The 17,024-nt window shown below is 35.6% G+C and overlaps 2 protein-coding genes across 3 annotated transcripts; one reads left to right on the plus strand and one right to left on the minus strand.

Annotated features, from left to right (window-relative positions):
* The first annotated feature begins 11 nt into the window (after positions 1–11).
* Positions 12–7,880, plus strand: LOC116716806 (sialic acid-binding Ig-like lectin 10). Its single transcript, XM_032557666.1, has 12 exons — positions 12–1,301; positions 1,930–2,026; positions 2,587–2,655; positions 2,755–3,123; positions 3,208–3,504; positions 4,496–4,753; positions 4,840–5,100; positions 5,713–5,979; positions 6,061–6,357; positions 6,449–6,539; positions 7,064–7,133; positions 7,323–7,880. The coding sequence occupies exons 3-12, from the start codon at positions 2,610–2,612 to the stop codon at positions 7,623–7,625; spliced, it is 2,259 nt and encodes a 752-aa protein (XP_032413557.1). The 5' UTR covers positions 12–1,301; positions 1,930–2,026; positions 2,587–2,609; the 3' UTR covers positions 7,626–7,880.
* A 643-nt stretch (positions 7,881–8,523) lies between these two features.
* LOC116716802 (B-cell receptor CD22) lies at positions 8,524–16,860 on the minus strand. 2 transcript variants are annotated; one of them, XM_032557652.1, is made up of 17 exons: positions 16,701–16,860; positions 15,974–16,110; positions 15,442–15,861; positions 14,597–14,893; positions 13,924–14,208; positions 13,421–13,690; positions 13,052–13,327; positions 12,673–12,957; positions 11,649–11,918; positions 11,231–11,482; positions 11,020–11,098; positions 10,864–10,939; positions 10,125–10,273; positions 9,866–9,926; positions 9,184–9,275; positions 9,047–9,098; positions 8,524–8,922 (listed from the first exon to the last, which is right to left on the minus strand). In XM_032557652.1, the coding sequence occupies exons 2-17, from the start codon at positions 16,020–16,022 to the stop codon at positions 8,710–8,712; spliced, it is 3,126 nt and encodes a 1,041-aa protein (XP_032413543.1). In that variant the 5' UTR covers positions 16,023–16,110; positions 16,701–16,860; the 3' UTR covers positions 8,524–8,709. The 2 variants fall into 2 exon arrangements, with proteins under 2 accessions (XP_032413543.1, XP_032413542.1); XM_032557651.1 differs by having other exon boundaries at positions 15,442–15,864.
* Positions 16,861–17,024: the final 164 nt, after the last annotated feature.

The raw sequence follows: 17,024 nt of genomic DNA on the forward strand, positions 1-17,024 counted from the left end.
CTTTTCTTCAATGTTTTTTTTTCTATTTGATTGCATCTTAACATGAATGCACCTGTAACACTTCCACAGGGACATGGCTGATAGCAGTCCATTACCCATATGAGGTATGCTAAAGGTCACAGGAGAATATACTCTTACTGGGAACTTCATAGATATGCCTTAATAGGATCTGGGGACGGTGGAATCGACAGTGCACATCCTGTGATCATTAAAGGATGGACATGGTCAGCATCAATACTCAGGCAGTATCATCAATAATGATGATATCAATATGATCCTGCCATGTCATATCATTGTATCATTGAGTATTGATACTCAAACATCAATACTGTATTGATGCTGTTTATAGGCTGTGGCATTTAACCAACTCTATTGGGACACAGGAGTCCAAATGTGCCAAGTACACATTGGCACATTGTGTACTTGTGCCAATACATCAGGCCATTTCATGCGGCCTGATGTATTGAAACAAGGCAGAATCTGTGCTCTTATGTTTTTGTTTTTTTTTGTTTTTTTTTAATGACAAAATCTGACCCATCTGAATGTCTTGTGAATACTTACCAGTAGATTAAAGGGGGGTATTATGTAAAATTTACTTTTTTAGCTTTATATCGTGTTGTAATGTTGTTCCCTCATCAACACATACCTGGAGTGTTACTTTGACTCTTTAATGCATGTTTGATAAACCCTTGACTCTGACAATCAATCATTTTGAGCCATCACTCAAGACTGCCCTAGATTATTTTCTTTCTTTTTTTTTCTAACTCTCCCTCCATACTGGGACACACTAGTTCACACACATTTATACAGACAACCAATTTTATTGGACAGTCACATTTAGAAGAAGCTTGTACATCCAAACATAGTTTAACCAAAACTACAGTATGCCTACCTAAATGGGACCTGACACTTCTGTCAACAGGCAGTTGTCTTTTTCATGTTTAAGCTTTCACTGTGACATGCAAAATTATTAATAAAGCCATATGTAGACAGAAGTGAGTTTTTCTAACTAAATCCACATATTTCTGCTGGCGATAAATTGAGTGTAAAATATCAAGGTACATTTGTTGATTAATTGTGAAACTCCTGATCGTTTGAGAACTTCCTCAGTTCACTGCACACGTTAAGAAATCATTTTCGTTAAGCAATTTCCTGTTGTTGTTTTTTTTCTCTTAAGATTCTTGCTGACGTAAATTTAAATCTTTTGACCTCAATCATGCAAGCTTTTGAAATGTTCCTCTTTGTGTTTGTATTTCCTTTGAACCCATCTTGTCTGACGATTGCTGCTCACACATTTAAAGGTATTTAACATACTTTCTCTTTGTGAAATATATTCATTTTGTAAGTCTGCAGTATAGTCATACCAATGAAGATGAAAATGTAATTTATTTAAGTACTTCTACTCACTAATTGAAACAGATTATATAAATTAATTTCACAGACTGTTTTCAAACTGTTGCTTCTGTTTCACTTACAGCTAATTATATGCCATTTAAGATGAGAATGTTACATCAATTAAAAAAACATATTTTAAGCGGAAATGTTGGCTTGACGAAAAGCATGTTTAATGCTAGATTACAGATTATTTTCAAAAAGGACTTTTAATTTGACAAATTAACTCCATCTGAAGGCAAATCCTAATTTATTGACCATTATTGTACATTAGTGTCTTGCTGAAATATAAGTTTTAGTGATTAAATTTCCATTGTGTCAATGTTGGATTTTAACTGCTCTGCTTCAGCGTAATTTTTAAGGTTTATCTGTCCTACAGTTTCTTTTTGGGTGCGGTTCATTCATTCTACTTTCTCTCACTGCTGATAATATTATGTCAGATTTATGTTTTGCTGAGGGGAAAAAAAAATCAGCTTTGAAGGAAATGTGTCAGCCAGTGGACTCTGTATCAAAACCCTGTTGTTTTCTGGTTGCCAGTGTCCAGTAGCACAGCTGCATGTCTCGTCCAGACAGACACGCAAGGAGACTGGCAAGACTCACTCGCTGAACTGGAAACACTGCAAAGTCAATTCTGGTAAATCTCTGAATTTGTTTCAATATTAGATTCCATTAAATACATATAAACTAGTCCAGTCTTTTTTTGAACTCAGTAGTAAAGTGAAATAATTTTATTCTCTTCTGTTGTTTTATAGAAAAACTTTGCTAAATATCACCAAAGTTAAGTTTGGATTTAACATAGTATTTTACTGAATGTTTTTGTATTTATTTATTTATTTTTAATTAAATTATAAGAGAACCATTTTTGTAATGTCTGTGGGCAGATTCTAGCAAAGTAAACACAATTCTGCCAAATCAAACTTTATTGCTTACTCAGGTTGTTATTTTGATTATTTTGTAAAGCAAAGTTTGGTATGACTCCCTATGAAAGACAATTATTAGACTAGAATAAACAGAATAATGTAACATTGGTATTATTATTATTATTGCAATGCTTTGATATAAATATCTGTATTAATAATGCTTCAGATGTTTATAACTGATCCTTACTTTTATTTCAGTTACTTGGAAATTAATAATAAAAAATTAAGATTAATCTTTTAATTTGATTCTTTTCTGTCCACTACTTTATTCTAGGTTCAATAACGTGAACAAAATCAATGATGTTCATTGTAAAACTTTTGTTCATATATTTTTCATTTCAAGGTAAGATTTTTCATGTTATAAGTTTTTAATAAAAATCTGCTTTTGTGGAAACCTTGCAGTTGTTGAACCTATGTTGATGAACTCATTGTTTTTCCTCAGGCATCTTTTGCCAGCAGTGGTCAGTCTTCATGCCTCAGACTGTAGAGGGGCTGAGTGGATCCTGTGTGATCATCCCCTGCACTTTCAGCTTGCCTTCTGAATGGGATCAACACCTGGACCACTCATGTAAAGCCATATGGAAGAGAGGCAGCTGGAGCCAAACGCAGGTGTTTGATTCCAGCCTGACTGGAGCGAGTGTGAGCTTAAATCTCCTACAGGGAAAGCTGACTGGGATTCTGCGTGACAAAGACTGCACCACCATCTTCACCAACCTGCCATCTAACCATTATGACAACTATTACTTCAGACTGCAGTGTGACAACTCACTGAAGTTTAACTTTAGAAAAAGTGTTCGCATCACCACTAAAGGTCTGTTCAGTAGAGGCTTAACCATGAAAAGCTATATTTTTTTGTTTATGACCCACAGCTTTTCCTTATTGTTTTACTTTTCAGATACACTCCCCCAGCCTACCATAACTCCCCCTAGGCTGGAAGTTGAAGAAGGCACTGCAGTTTCCTTGAGTTGTTCAGCTGTTGTCCCCTGTCCTACTCTTCCTCCACTTGTGACATGGTCACCTAGTTTAGGGGACATCGAGGAGAATATGGAAGCAAAATCTTTAAACTCTGTCATGAACTTTAATGTTTCTTACCTCCACCATGGACAGAAGGTTTCCTGCAGTGCTGCATACAACAGACAAGCTGGGTACAGTGACCTTGTTTATGAAAGAAGTTTGACTATACAGGTTTTTTGTGAGTATATTTCTGGTTTTGACTGCAATTTATTTAGAAATATTTTATCAGTTTATAAGTCTGAAGTCATATATAAAACGTGACATTACAGAGTGAGAAAAGTTGTTTAAAAATCTCGAGTTCATTTTGCAGTAAAAAAAACAAACATCATTTGAAAGACCTGTCAAATCACAGCTGATTTATCCATTTGTTAACAGTTTTATTTTTCTTTAGTTGAAAATATAATTTAGAGTGAATTGGGTTTATAAAAGTAGTAATAATAACCCAATCAAGGAGCTATTTTGTCATTCTTTTACATATGCAATGGTCAAGTTTTACAATCAATTGTAGCAATTTTTTTGTCTGCAGCTTTGGAGAGTAGAGTGACACATTTGACAACTTTTTGGAAAAGGATTACAGTTTGAAAAAAACACTAGTAAAAATTATATGCTGAAAGTTTTAGTTTAAATTGCCTTTAATTATTCAATTTATGGTTTTATCTAAATAGAAGATACTGACAGTCATGCTTTTTTAATGAGGTGGATATTGCATTCTTCTCAAGGGGCGCAAAGTCTCCTGTCAGTTTGGTACCTGTCCTGAACAAGTTTTTTGTTGCTTGTTTGCATGTCACATTAATGTGTGTGTGCGCGGTACCATAAGAAAATATTGCTGCTTACCATAGGTGGCTGATGATGCTGAAGTTGATACCTGATGGTCTTGATTAAAAAGCTGTTTCTGTGTGGATAATGGATCACAAATTTATTGGATCATCTCTAGTTTCAAATCTTAGACATAATAGTGGTCAGACCTCAGCGAAGTAATTCATGATAAAGATCCTTTAAAATACATTTTGAGATTGACACATTTGCTTCAGCTTTGAAAACAAAAAGGAGCTTTTTAATAATGTGTTGGTATAGGGATGTAAAAAGAGGAATAGTTGCTATTATCAAAAACACCTAATCAACATGTATATGTACTAGATTTGTATTTCATATTTCTCACTTTCTTCCAGACCCTCCATACAACACATCAGTCAGTGGTTCTGGTCCAGTATTGGAGGGCAGTTTGGTGATTTTGACCTGCAGCACCAACTCAAATCCAGAGGTGGACAACTACACTTGGTACAAAGTTAATGGCGAGCAAGTGGAAGCGGTTGGATTTAAGAACAAACTTTCCACCACAGCTACAGAAGTTGACCGGCGGTTTTTCTGTCAAGCCGATAATGGATATGGAAGCCAGAACTCTTCCATCGCTTCCATAGATGTGCAGTGTAAGTCAGAGTGAAACACATACAGACACAACATAGTATTCCTGCAGCCTAAAACAAAACTGACTGATACTTGTTTGTATTTGCAGTTTCTCCAAAGGACACAACAGTTCTTGTTGAACCATCCGGTCCAGTCGTAGAGGGCAGCTCTGTGTCTCTAATATGTAGAAGCCATTCAAACCCTCCAGTGACTAATTACACCTGGTACAGAGATGGTGAAGTGGATCAAGGGACCGGACCGGTCTTGGTTTTAGACAATGTCGTTCCCAGCCATAGCGGTGGCTATCGCTGCTCTGCAAAAAATGATCTGGGAGAAGAAGTTTCCGCAAAGACTCAGCTGGATGTTCAGTGTGAGTTTGTGCAACTAAGAAAAAATGTTGAGCTACAGTCCTAACAAAAAACAGAGCAGTACATTGTGTGGATTATGGCTCTACTGTATGTCCAGCTGTGAAAACCCAAACATGAAGTAGAGCCAAGACTTGTTCACAACAAAAGTCTGGATCATGGACAGTGACACATTGTCATGTTGCGTGACGACCTCAGAACCCTCACTGTGTCTGACTGACTCTGTTGTGCACATGTGCAAGTGTTCAGACTTATGTGGAAATGTTTTATTTGGTTGGTCCCCTAATTAGGATGTTTTTATTTTCCTTTCTTGATATTACACTATGGATTGTAATATCTTAATTTTATGTAAGAAACACATACAATACCAAATTATTCCACTTCATTTGCATGGAAAAATGGTAGAAATATATTTGATATATTTGGAAGTCATTTTTAGATGTACTTCTATGTACCTTTTCAATTAGGAAGAAGGAATTATCAAGTAAAAGATTTTGAAAGTGATTTGCAATCACCAAGGCAAACTCGAAATTTAATTTTCCAACTAAATTGAATCTACATTTTCCATAAGAAAGCAATGCAGTACCATCAAAATAAAATCAACTGATTTCTTTCAGATTCCCCTAAAAACACCACGGTGTCTGCTGACCCCTCTGGTCCGGTTCCTGATGGCGGCTCTGTGACTCTGACCTGCTCCAGCGTTGCCAATCCAGCAGTAGCTAACGTTACCTGGTTCCGAGCTGCTGGAAGAGAAAAGGAAGTTGTGGGATCAGAGCGGGATTTCACCTTCAATGTGACCAAACTCTCAGAAGATCTATATTACTGTGAAGCACTAAATATTCATGGATCGCAATACTCAGAACTTGTCACTGTTGATGTCCTATGTAAGGTTGATATCCATAAAATATTTCTAATTTTCCCAGAATTTTCTCCAGCAAATCATATCTTATCATCCTTGTTTTCAGATTCTCCAGAGATCCTACCGTCTTCCCGCTGTGTTAGAATATTATCCCAGTTAAGATGCTCCTGCAACAGTCAGGGTAACCCGCTTCCTTCCCTGGTTTGGGAACTGGCTGGAGAACCTGTCAACCACTCAGCTGACATCCCAGTACGGGAGATAATCATGGGACATGGGACCATGAGGAGTGTCATCACTCTGTACCATATGAATGCAGACATGCCCACTTTAGTGTGCATCAGCAGGAACTCACTGGGCTCAGACAGTCTGGCTTATAATGTTTCCTCCAGTGAAACTCAGCTGGGTGGGATACTTCAAGATTCTGCATTTATTTCTTTGATACGTCATTTATCTGTTTTGTTTGTCATCTAATGTGGTTTGTTTTGGATTTTCAGGCGTTGACGTTGTATCTCTGCTAATCGGATCAGCAGCTGGAGCACTAGGGATGATGATGATTTGTATCCCACTGCTGATTTTATTTTGCAGGTAAAAAGATAAATAATTCAGCTAGCACTTGTGAAATGATTCAAATTAACAGAACTATCATAACATAGTTATGATAAATGAGGGACGTGTTCATTTAAAGACTATTGTCACAAATATGGCAATGTTTTACCCATTCTTACACATTTGTTTGTTTTGTGCTATTCATATTACCCTCCTAGTTGCTTTTCTACACATATGAAATAAAGTATTTAATTTCCAAGAAATTAATGATAGAGAACTGTGACGGCAGCTTTATCATTATTGACCTGAGATATGACCAACTTTGTAGATGCATGTAACTGTCTGAAAATGTTTTCTATGAAAGTGTTTTCTTTTTGACCAAAAGAGGCAACAGGTGTAAAATTGATACATATGTCAATACATTTTTGTCAAGTACATCCAGATAATGTAAGCTTCATAACACTCTGTAAAAATACATTTTGGGCATGCTTTATATATACTGAGTCAGTTTCAATAAATTTCTTCTTACTTCTCCCATAATCAGGATTTTTCTTTCGTTGTAGGAGAAGAAAAGACAGCTTTTCACTCAAAAAGGAATTGATGAAAACAGAAGAATGTTTAGTCACCAATGTGGTGAGTCTAGTTTTTTGCAGAATCACACGACTTATGCATTTGGTTACATGTAAAACCAGAAGGCATCAATGCATAAACTAACTCTGTGATGCAATAGAACATTTTATTGCGAGTCTTCATACTCCCAGACTTCCTGAAATAAATGCAAGTGATTTCACTTCCATTTATTGTACTCTGGTCTTTTTGTAGGTCAGTTCTTCCCCAGAAGACAAAGCTGCAGTGAAAGAGGTGGAAGGAGACACGGAAGAGCACCTTAACTATGTCAATGTGGATTTTGCTAAACTGCAGGCCAGATCAGAAGGTGAGCTTGGAGATGGTGCTATCAGAGGACTGGAGTCAAAGACAGCTGAGTATGCTGAGATCCGCATCCGGTGCAGAGAAAGTGATGGTGCAGATACAAAACAGCACGGACATTTCTCAGACACTTCTTTGGGACAAGGAAAAGGGGATTATGATCTTACAGAGGAGGTCAGTGAAATGGTCACTGCTTAATTTTAAGTAGATTTGTAGCAGAGAACAAGATCCTGGACTTTAGTTTTAGTTCAACATGATTCTGAATGAGTTGATTCTGAATATTTAACCTTACAATGATGTTAGAAAACTATAACAACCATGACTAACAATAATAAGTCATATTTGTAAAGCAACTGTTTGCTTAATGCTATACTTTACTAATAACTAATAATTTTGTCTCTTTATTAAAACTCCTGTCCGAAATAAAAGCAACAAAGAGAGATCTGATAAACATTTTTCAAAACGTTGTATGGGTTTTTATTAAATTTACATGTGCAGCTAAATAAAATGTTCTATACAGTGTAAAGAGTCTGCATAAAACATAAACATACAATGCAACATTTTTTTCAGTTTGCATACATGAGATACAAGCCTCATCATTGTAAATATTGCATAGCTTTAAAACATAAATAGCAGTCTCAGTTTTTAGCTTCTTGTATACAGAATTAAATATTTGCTAAAGCTCAACCTATACATATATTATGAAAAAGTATTTGCCACCTTACAGATTCGTTCTCCGTATTCTGAAGCATCAAATCTGGCCAAGACTTGTACACTATCACCGCCAGTTTTGCCTGTTGGTTTTATGTTCATTTTTAGGCTACTTTTTTAATCTTTTAGTTACATTCATATAGTCAGTAATATTCTATTAAAAATATTTTCAATCTGCAGGTCACATCTTAAGACCTTGTTTTGTACATTTACAGCTCATTCACAGTTGAAAAATGTGACTTCCTGTTTTCACATAGGGTAAGCTTGGTTTTGATAGTTTTTTTTCTTTAATAAGTCAAATAATAATTTGACTTATTCTTTTATCTATTTACTTGGTTTTTTTTCTTCAGTAACCGTAAATCTGTGTGACAAACAGAACAGAAGAAATAAGTAAAGGGTTTATTTTCTGACACTATACATGTTTATTACAAATGGAATGCTATTCACTTCCTTATCTCTTCTAATACTTTGTTATTGCACACAAATTGAATCTGTGAACTGAATATTTGCATATCTTTTAAAAAATATGATGGTTTACAGCTCCCAGTGGGATCTTAAAGAGTGTATTGAATCACAGTTTGACGTCAGAGTACTGAGTCTCATCCTCAGAGGTGCTGGAGTCTGTTGAGTCTGTCTGGCCGGGAGGTTTTGGAATAATGTCCACCTGAGTATAGTTGACCTCCTCTTCATCACTGGTCTCTGAGTCATCGTCAAAATTATATGGAACTTTGATTGGTGATACCATGTTGATGTTCTCATAGTCTTCCAGTTTTTCCTGTGCTTGCTAAAACAAAGACAGAAACATTTTAGAATTGAACAGTAGTTGGGTTTCATGATCACCAGAAACAGAACTTTTCCACATATTTGTTCTGCAATGTAGTTATTTCACGTGCGAAGAGATTGCTGACCTGTTTGCATGGGTTTGACACTTGTGAATAGACAGACTCTACTTCTTCTTTCCTAAAAAAAACCCCACATCATTACAAGTTTGTATATTTATATATTCATTTACAAAAAATGAAAACTAAAAAATACTTTTGCTCACTTCTTTTTCTGAAAGTGTAGAGAAGCGTAATTGAGAGAGTCATCCTCTGTACATTTTTTCTGGCTTCCTCCAGGCCTTTGTGCAGATGGAGCCTGAACACATGCAGACAGAAGGCAGTGGTGACTGTAGTGGAAATTGAATGAGTTCATTCATACAGTAAAACAGAGGCAGTAAGTTGATTCATTATTCTATGCTGCAGATTAGTGAATAATTACTGTTTTTACAAATACTATTGACCAGACGAACAGCGAGGACACATCTACAGCACACAAGCAGCAGTTTTACTGGCATCATACACTTGGATGTAATGCAAATCTGCTAAGTTCCTTCACACAGATTAAGACTTGTTTTAAAATGAAAGTAGGCCTCAAGAATCAAATAAACTCTAACACTAGATTTGCTAGCAATAGAAATCTTCTGTTCAGTTGAAAATTACATAAAATTACCCCAAAAACATTTCCCTTCACCAATGTTTGTGTAAATCTACATTTTTCTGATCTTTCCACTTTGAAGAGGTTACAGTCATTAGAAATGTGTAATCTTGCCACATAAAAATAATTTATTAATGCATATTTGTTGGAGCTAAAAATTATATTTATTTGAAATTTAAATTTGAAATTAGCTTTATCTAGTTATTCGCTGAAAATATTTTAGTTCTCTGCTAGAAGTTAACTTAACTCACTTGTTTTCCATATGGCACATTGACTGTAGAATAAACAACGTTAACATGATGTGAAGTAGACCTGCAGAACAAGAATAAGGAAAAAAGAATCACATGTTGACTGTCTGTTTATTTTACTGGAAGACACTTGTTGTTCCATGTATTCTGTATCTGTGTGATCATAAACAGATTCTTTTCTCAAAGAGGAGAAACAGCTGTGTCTCTGTAAAACACAATGTCTGTTGTTCTGTGTGGAGACAGCGTGAGGCTGCTCACTTACGTGACGTCTGGACGAGGCTGCTGATGCTGAGCCTTTGGACGGCAGTTTTGCTGTGGCAATAAGTCATCTCTGCTTCTAGAGGTATTGGTTAAGATATTCTCATTTCTTGCATTTCTCCTTCCAGGCCTTTTGCACAAGCTACAGAAACCCTGAAAAGACAATAGAAGTGGGATCGGAGGGGTTTGTCACTACTTCTACATCTGACCACAAATAGATGCCTGTAACTATTGCTTTTTTCAGTGAATATCAAGTGTTAGTTTCTGGGCCATCATTTTGTGTATGATGAACTGCAGCACTAAGCACAGGCAGATCCTGTGGCATCATCCATCCATCCATCCATCCATTTTCTATACACCCTTGTCCCTAGTGAGGTCGGGAGGGGTGCTGGTGCCTATCTCCAGCGAACGTTCCTGGAGATAGGCACCAGGTCGCCAGTCTGTCGCAGGGCAACACAGAGACAGACAGGACAAACTCCTGTGGCATCAATGAAGGCAAATATATCACTTGTACTCCACAATATACACTTTATATATGTTTTCTTTTCATTGTTAGTCTGAGATATCTGCTGGGTGTTTATCATTTTTATTCTCTTTTAAAGTTAAATAAGTGGGTCCTTTGGAAAAATAAAAATATTCACTAGCAGAACTTCCACAACAACCTCTGTTAATACATGCACACAAACATAGAATACAAGTGTTTCTGTATAGCTTAAAATATTTCAGCAGAAATATAAAAATACCTGAATTATCAGCAAAAAATGACAGCAGGACCATCTATTTGTTGTCCTTTGTCGATTTGCTTTATTCATCCTGTGCCTGAAAACAGTTACATTCATATATTCTTACTACTTGTGTACATTTTAATTAAAAATATACTTTGACGTCTTTTTTTTTACCTGTACAACAAAATTAGGCCTATGATGAGCAAGATCAAGCAAAGCCAGCCAACAACCTTCATAATCTTCATAAATGTGTCTGTGGTTGCAAGAGACAGAGCATTAGCTTCAAACAGATTTCAGATAACTGAAAATGATTTCCGTAGTTTTGTACTGTCTTAAAGAAAAAAGCAATGAGCACGAAGGATTGTACCCTTCAAATATTACTTACCATCAAACAGGCTGACTGAATCCGACTTGATCTGACCGATCTCATTTTTGGCAGTGCAGTAGTACTCCCCTGCTTGATGGGAGTACACCGTTAAGTTCTGCTTGCGAGAAATCTGTGTATTATCTGTCTTATTGTACCAGATATAAGTAGCAGGAGGATAGGAGTAACTGCTGCAGCTAAGTGTCACAGAACGTCGTCCCCCTAGGTGCTGTTGCTCTTCTCCTTTAATGATTGTCGTCCATTTTGGTGCATCTAAGCAGCAAGATTTAATAAGAGAACCACAGGTTTTTTTTAGCATACGAAAATGAGTAAATGGGCTAAATGGATGAAGGAGGGATAAAATCAATGAGCAATTGTTCATCATGTTTCATCTCCCTTTTGCACTAAAATATACACTCGTGTTTTGCTTTATACTCACACTTTATATTAATCTTCACTTGTGATTTCCCACTTCCAATGACATTTTGGACTTCACAGATGTAAAGCCCACTGTCAGAGGGCTTAGAAGAAAGTACAGTGAAGGTCTTCTCTGTGCTTACAGTAATGTCCTTTTTACTATTATTCCTTCTTATCCACTTGAACTGAGTTATCAGTGGATTGGAATGGGCAGTGCAGGTTAATGAGAATGACTCATTTTCTTTCACATTTTCTCCAGGTTTAGGTTCTACTCTCACATCTTTGGGAGCATCTGAATGTGGGTCAGAAACAGAAAAATTGAGAGGGTCAAATATACTTAGATGTTTAGATATGAGAACACAAATCTCTCTTTTAGAAACTACAACCTCAAACATTTTCCAACACAACTTGGATATTTGTATTTTCATGTGTTTCAAAAAGGCAAAAAAGAGTAATAATAGTGTTCTTATCCATTTTTATTGTGTTAGGCAGAAGGATGCGGTTTAATAGTGCATTCAGTTCTTATTTGATTTTTTACATTTTAAGTCAAAAAGTTAGATAAAATGTCTTCAGATAACAAAATCCCACTAAAGAAATGTGGTTGTTTCTTGTAAGTCTCTGCCTTATAATCCAACATGCTCCATGATAAAATCAAGCACTAACTGCAGGAACAAAGTCATCACAGATATCTGCTGCAGTGATGCAAGTGATTTATCAATATATACTTCATAACATTTCTCATTTAAGTAGTTGTGCATGGAGCAACCATCAGTGGGCTTGGACAACTTAACCATCTACCTTGTATGTGACTCATTTCAAAATTGATCTTGATTACCACTACAAGTACAACTAGTGATACTTGTAATAGAGTTTGAGAATCTGGGTTCTTGAACAATTAAATGCATACACGTGTATGGTTTGAATACCTTACTGGTTAAAAACTAAAAAAAAAAGCAACTTTCTTTAATCTGAGAGTCAAGAAATACTTCTAAAGTAAACCAAAAGGCTTTGATATTCAGAAAAGTGTTCATCACAACATGACTCACATTCAACCTCCAGTTTCCTCTGGTTGCTGCTGTTGCTTCCTTCGCTGTTTGATGCAATGCAGGTGTACAACCCTGCGTGGGTTGAAGTTACATTAAATGTGTGGGTGAAAGAGTTTTGATCATTAGCAGGCTGAGAAAAAAAACACTCTGAGGATGAAAGGTCAGGTAAAGATTTTTTCAACTCAAATGTTGACAAAGGGAAGCTTTCAGCATTACAGGTGATTGTTACAGACTGGCCTTCTTTAACTTTAGAAACCATAGACAGATACATGTTGGTGGGAGGAACTGTGGAGAAAAAAACAACAGAAAGATGATCCTGTATTGTGCTCTATATTAAGTTGGATATGACCCAATTTCATAAATAAACAAAATTACTTACAAAGTACTTGAATGCACTTGGGTTGACTGGATTCCCCTCTACCAACTCTGTTGCTTGCATTGCATATGTAACAGCCTTCGTCTGTTCTTTGAACTCTCTCTAAAGTTAGATCCTTTTTAATATTCAGTGGTGTCCAGTTGGTGGGGTCGGACTGTTTATAACGGTACCAGGAGAACCAGGGCTCTGGGTTTGCCTTGGTGTCACAGGTAAATTTAAGTAAGCTGTTCACTTTCACTTTATCTGTGGCTCTGGTAAAAACCTTGCTTTGTGGCTTGTCTTAAAAAAATACACAAAAAAAGGCAGATTTTCAGATGTTTAGATAGAGTTTCACAGAACATATTAGTGTACAATTGAAAGAGTAAAACTCACATTGAACGTTAAGATGAAAAGGGTTTGATCTTCCTGAACCAACACTGTTTTGGGCTATACATTCGTAAGTGCCGCTGTCTTCTGGTTTGATACTGGAGAAAACATATTCTTTCCCACTCCAAACATAATTATCTTTATACCAAGTAAATTCAGTTGGTTGTGGATTGCTTCTTTTCACATAACAAACAAGTTTAATCTTGTCCCCTTCTGTTATGTCGGCGTAGTATCTTGTTTTCAGATATTTTACTTGGATATGAACTGAAGGTGGATCTACAGAGAAAATAGATATTCATTTGTTTTATTTCCTTTACAGCCACTCCTTACCTAACCCCAATAAATGTCAAATTTGCAAAAAATATATAAATATTTACTTTCTTATATCATATTTTCTTTAAAAACATAATTATAAAATGTTTACTACTTAGTATACAAACTACAATTGTATTTACTATACATAAAAATGCCATGAAAAAAATGATTTATATAAATGAAAAAATACTCACAGAGCACTTCAATTTGTAATTTGTTAGACTGTTTAGTCCCATGGTTGTTCTGAGCTTGGCAGAAGTAAGATCCACTATCTGATTCATTAATTGATGTAAAATGAAGTTGATCTTCTTGAATCTGTTTGCCTTTTTTAATGAGATTAGCTGATTCAAAATGATTGTCAGTTTTAAACCAAGAGAAAGTGACACTGGGTCTTCCATTAGAAGAGCACGTGAGAGTCACACTGTCTCCTTCCTTTACGGGTTTGTTGCTCATATTAGCAAGTACATTGTTAGGAGAATCTGTTTCAACCAAGACATGGCAAGAAGAAAAATCAGTCCACACATAGCAAACGCTTATTGCTCACGCAAATGGTAGATAGAAACCTTACTCTGAAAACTTTAAAGCAATTAGAAAAGTCAGCAAGTACCTATAAATTTAGTAAATCAAGTAGATAAACACAACTTGTTCTAGCTAAATGGAACAGCAGTGTACCTCCACATGATGGCATGATTTATTTGGTATGAATTGTTTATTATAAAAAAATATCAAGTCTCTCCAGCATAATGAGTTGTGGCTTGAAAGGAGTTATTTGGACTTCTTGAAATACATACAGTTCAACAGGTTTCTTAAATCGGCAGTCATTCAACAACGTCAAAAAAGACACAAGAATATATTTCAGAGACTTACATTCTACAGTCAGGGTCACACTCCGGTTCAAATATTTGTCCTTGTTTTCTGACGTTTGGCATGAAAACACTCTCCCATCATCCTCCCAGCTGGCAGTAAAGCTAAGGTTGGTGCTTTTGGTTGTTTCACTTTCATTCGCAATGCTGTGAAAACGTAACCATTTTGGTGAAGGCCCCTGCTCCAGAGTGTTAATTTGAGGGTCAGAATTACATGAAATGGATGTAGAGCATGTGAGTGTCACTGTATTATTTGTCATCACAGCTGGTGGTTGGCTAAAAGTGATAAGGCATGGGTTTTCTGGAAATAAACACATACATTTATTAATAAACAGTTGAAGATAAATTGTGGCTAATATAAATAATATTTAAGACATGATTTTTATGACATGAACACATGAATTCATTAAAATCAGTTGATGTTGGTCCTCTGTGGCTTTTTATCAAAACTGTCACAAAATCCTGTTGGCAGATTTAAAGCTTCAAATATGTTGATTTCTCCATATCTTTGTAGAAATGATCTCTAACTCATCCTTGGACTTTTAAAGTTAAATTAATCACAAAATCAACTATTTTTTGCTGATAAAGCAAAAATGTTTGAATTTCCACTTTAAAATGTTAAACCAGTTTAATAAAAAAAACTCACTTGGGAACAAGATTTAAGCCAATGAAAGGTATCTTCCTTTTGTAACTTTTTCTAAAATTATTTCTATTTTCTTTCAAAGTTAAAATAATGGTTTTTATTCAGTTCACTAATGTGGTCGATTTGATCACAATACCACAATAGGATTTTCTCTGTACATCCTGAAAATGTTTCGTTTTTTTTTTTTTTTTTTTCCTTAAACTTACCCTCGACAGTTAGATTAAAATTCTCTGTACTCCATTTGAAGGCCCACCCAGTATATTGTCCGCTGTCTGTCCAAATATATCTGAACTTATATTGTCCGCTGTCTGTTTTCTTCAGATCGCAGATCAATATGTTGCACACTTGTGATGAATCTCTCTTTCCACTTGTCGGTGAGCTGAGATACTTGACTCTGTTTTTAAACTCTGGGCTGACGGGATATTCTGTTTCATTCGAGCTGAAAATGTTGGTCCCAACAAAATCCTTCTCTATCCAAATTGCATCCTTCATCCAGAACCAGAAAGCATCTGTACTTATGGGAGCAACTGTCTCTGGCGTACATTTAATTTCAATGCAGGACCCCTCTGTAGCATTTTGAGCATCGCTCATCAAATGGAATTTAATTTCTTGGCAATAATGAAAATCTGCTATGGAGAAAAAAAAAAAGAAAAGACAAGTAAGGAACTTTAATCCATAAGCAAAACTATATGGTCAGTATATAAGTGCAATGTGTAAAAAAAAAAAAAGTGTACGTACAATTTATCAGGGTCACAAATATCACCCACTTTACAAAAAAAGTGTTCATTGTCGTGCTTCACCGAGTGTCTTTCTTTCTTCCGTATTAGGTTACTTCCTAGGTCCAAGGGGCTTGTGATCTTGATGTTAGAGACATTCTAAAGCATTATGAAGAAATACATTTTATTTAGAAAGATACAACGGCTAAGGTGTTCATTTTAAATGAAGGATAAAAAAAGGTTCAAAATCATTACCTTCTGATGCGTATACTGGTTGTAATTATATAAATGCAATTAAAGTTAAATAGGGTTTTTTTGTAGATAAAGAGGTGGATTTTTTTTGTAAAATAACTGCTGCTTGCATGTTCTTCATTTGCATGCATTTGAAGCAGAATCATAACACGTCAACATGAATATTAAGAGAATGTCTCTCTACATATACTTTGTTTTATATAAACGCAAAGGAAAAACTTTAGAATTGAAGTAGAAAATTTAACACAGCATCTGTCAAAATATCTAAATGTGAAGTACAGTTGAAAAGGCTCTTAAAGCTTCGGTGAAATATTTAACTTTTTTTCTCCAAGTAAAAGCTGATTTCAAATTAGAAATATTTTAAAACCTCCATCAAAGTGTTTGAGAAAAAATACAAACTTTTTGCAACTAAACACAAGAGATAATTCAAACTTGACTGAAAAGGGAACTTAGTAAAAGAATGTTTAGAAAAAAGGAAAAGGAATGTTTGTTCCTACCTCAGATGGGCTACTTTATCAGCATGCAGAACACTCTTCTTCGTGAAATAAAAACGTTCTTAAAAAAAGGAAGCTTTCACAGTTCGTCTGAATTCTTAAAGAATTTGCATGCAAAATCACACAAGCAGGAGAGCGTAGATACTTCATAACACGTTTGATCAAAACTGCTTCTTTTTTTTCAGTTTGCCTGCTCTGATGCGCACGCAGTTGAATTTCCTCCCACTTCCTCTGCTTGTTTCATACTGAAACATTGATCAAAGTATCTGCAATGATATCTACAAAGCTATATTTGTGTTTATTTTGTGAGTCTTTAATAGAATTTGA

This window comes from Xiphophorus hellerii, chromosome 3 (genome assembly GCF_003331165.1).
Source record: "Xiphophorus hellerii strain 12219 chromosome 3, Xiphophorus_hellerii-4.1, whole genome shotgun sequence".
Classification (NCBI taxonomy): domain Eukaryota; kingdom Metazoa; phylum Chordata; class Actinopteri; order Cyprinodontiformes; family Poeciliidae; genus Xiphophorus; species Xiphophorus hellerii.

Bases quoted from the DNA above. Each gene is read 5' to 3' on its own strand.
- LOC116716806 (XM_032557666.1), top strand. From the start codon at position 2,610: ATGATGTTCATTGTAAAACTTTTGTTCATATATTTTTCATTTCAAG. The intron at 2,656-2,754 runs GTAAGATTTTTC...GTTTTTCCTCAG, and splicing joins CATATATTTTTCATTTCAAG to GCATCTTTTGCCAGCAGTGG. The intron at 4,754-4,839 runs GTAAGTCAGAGT...TTGTATTTGCAG, and splicing joins CGCTTCCATAGATGTGCAGT to TTTCTCCAAAGGACACAACA.
- LOC116716802 (XM_032557651.1), bottom strand. From the start codon at position 16,022: ATGAACACTTTTTTTGTAAAGTGGGTGATATTTGTGACCCTGATAAAT. The intron at 9,276-9,865 runs GTGAGTTAAGTT...GCATGTGTTCAG, and splicing joins ATGTGCCATATGGAAAACAA to GCTCCATCTGCACAAAGGCC. The intron at 8,923-9,046 runs GTCAGCAATCTC...TCTTTGTTTTAG, and splicing joins TGTCAAACCCATGCAAACAG to CAAGCACAGGAAAAACTGGA.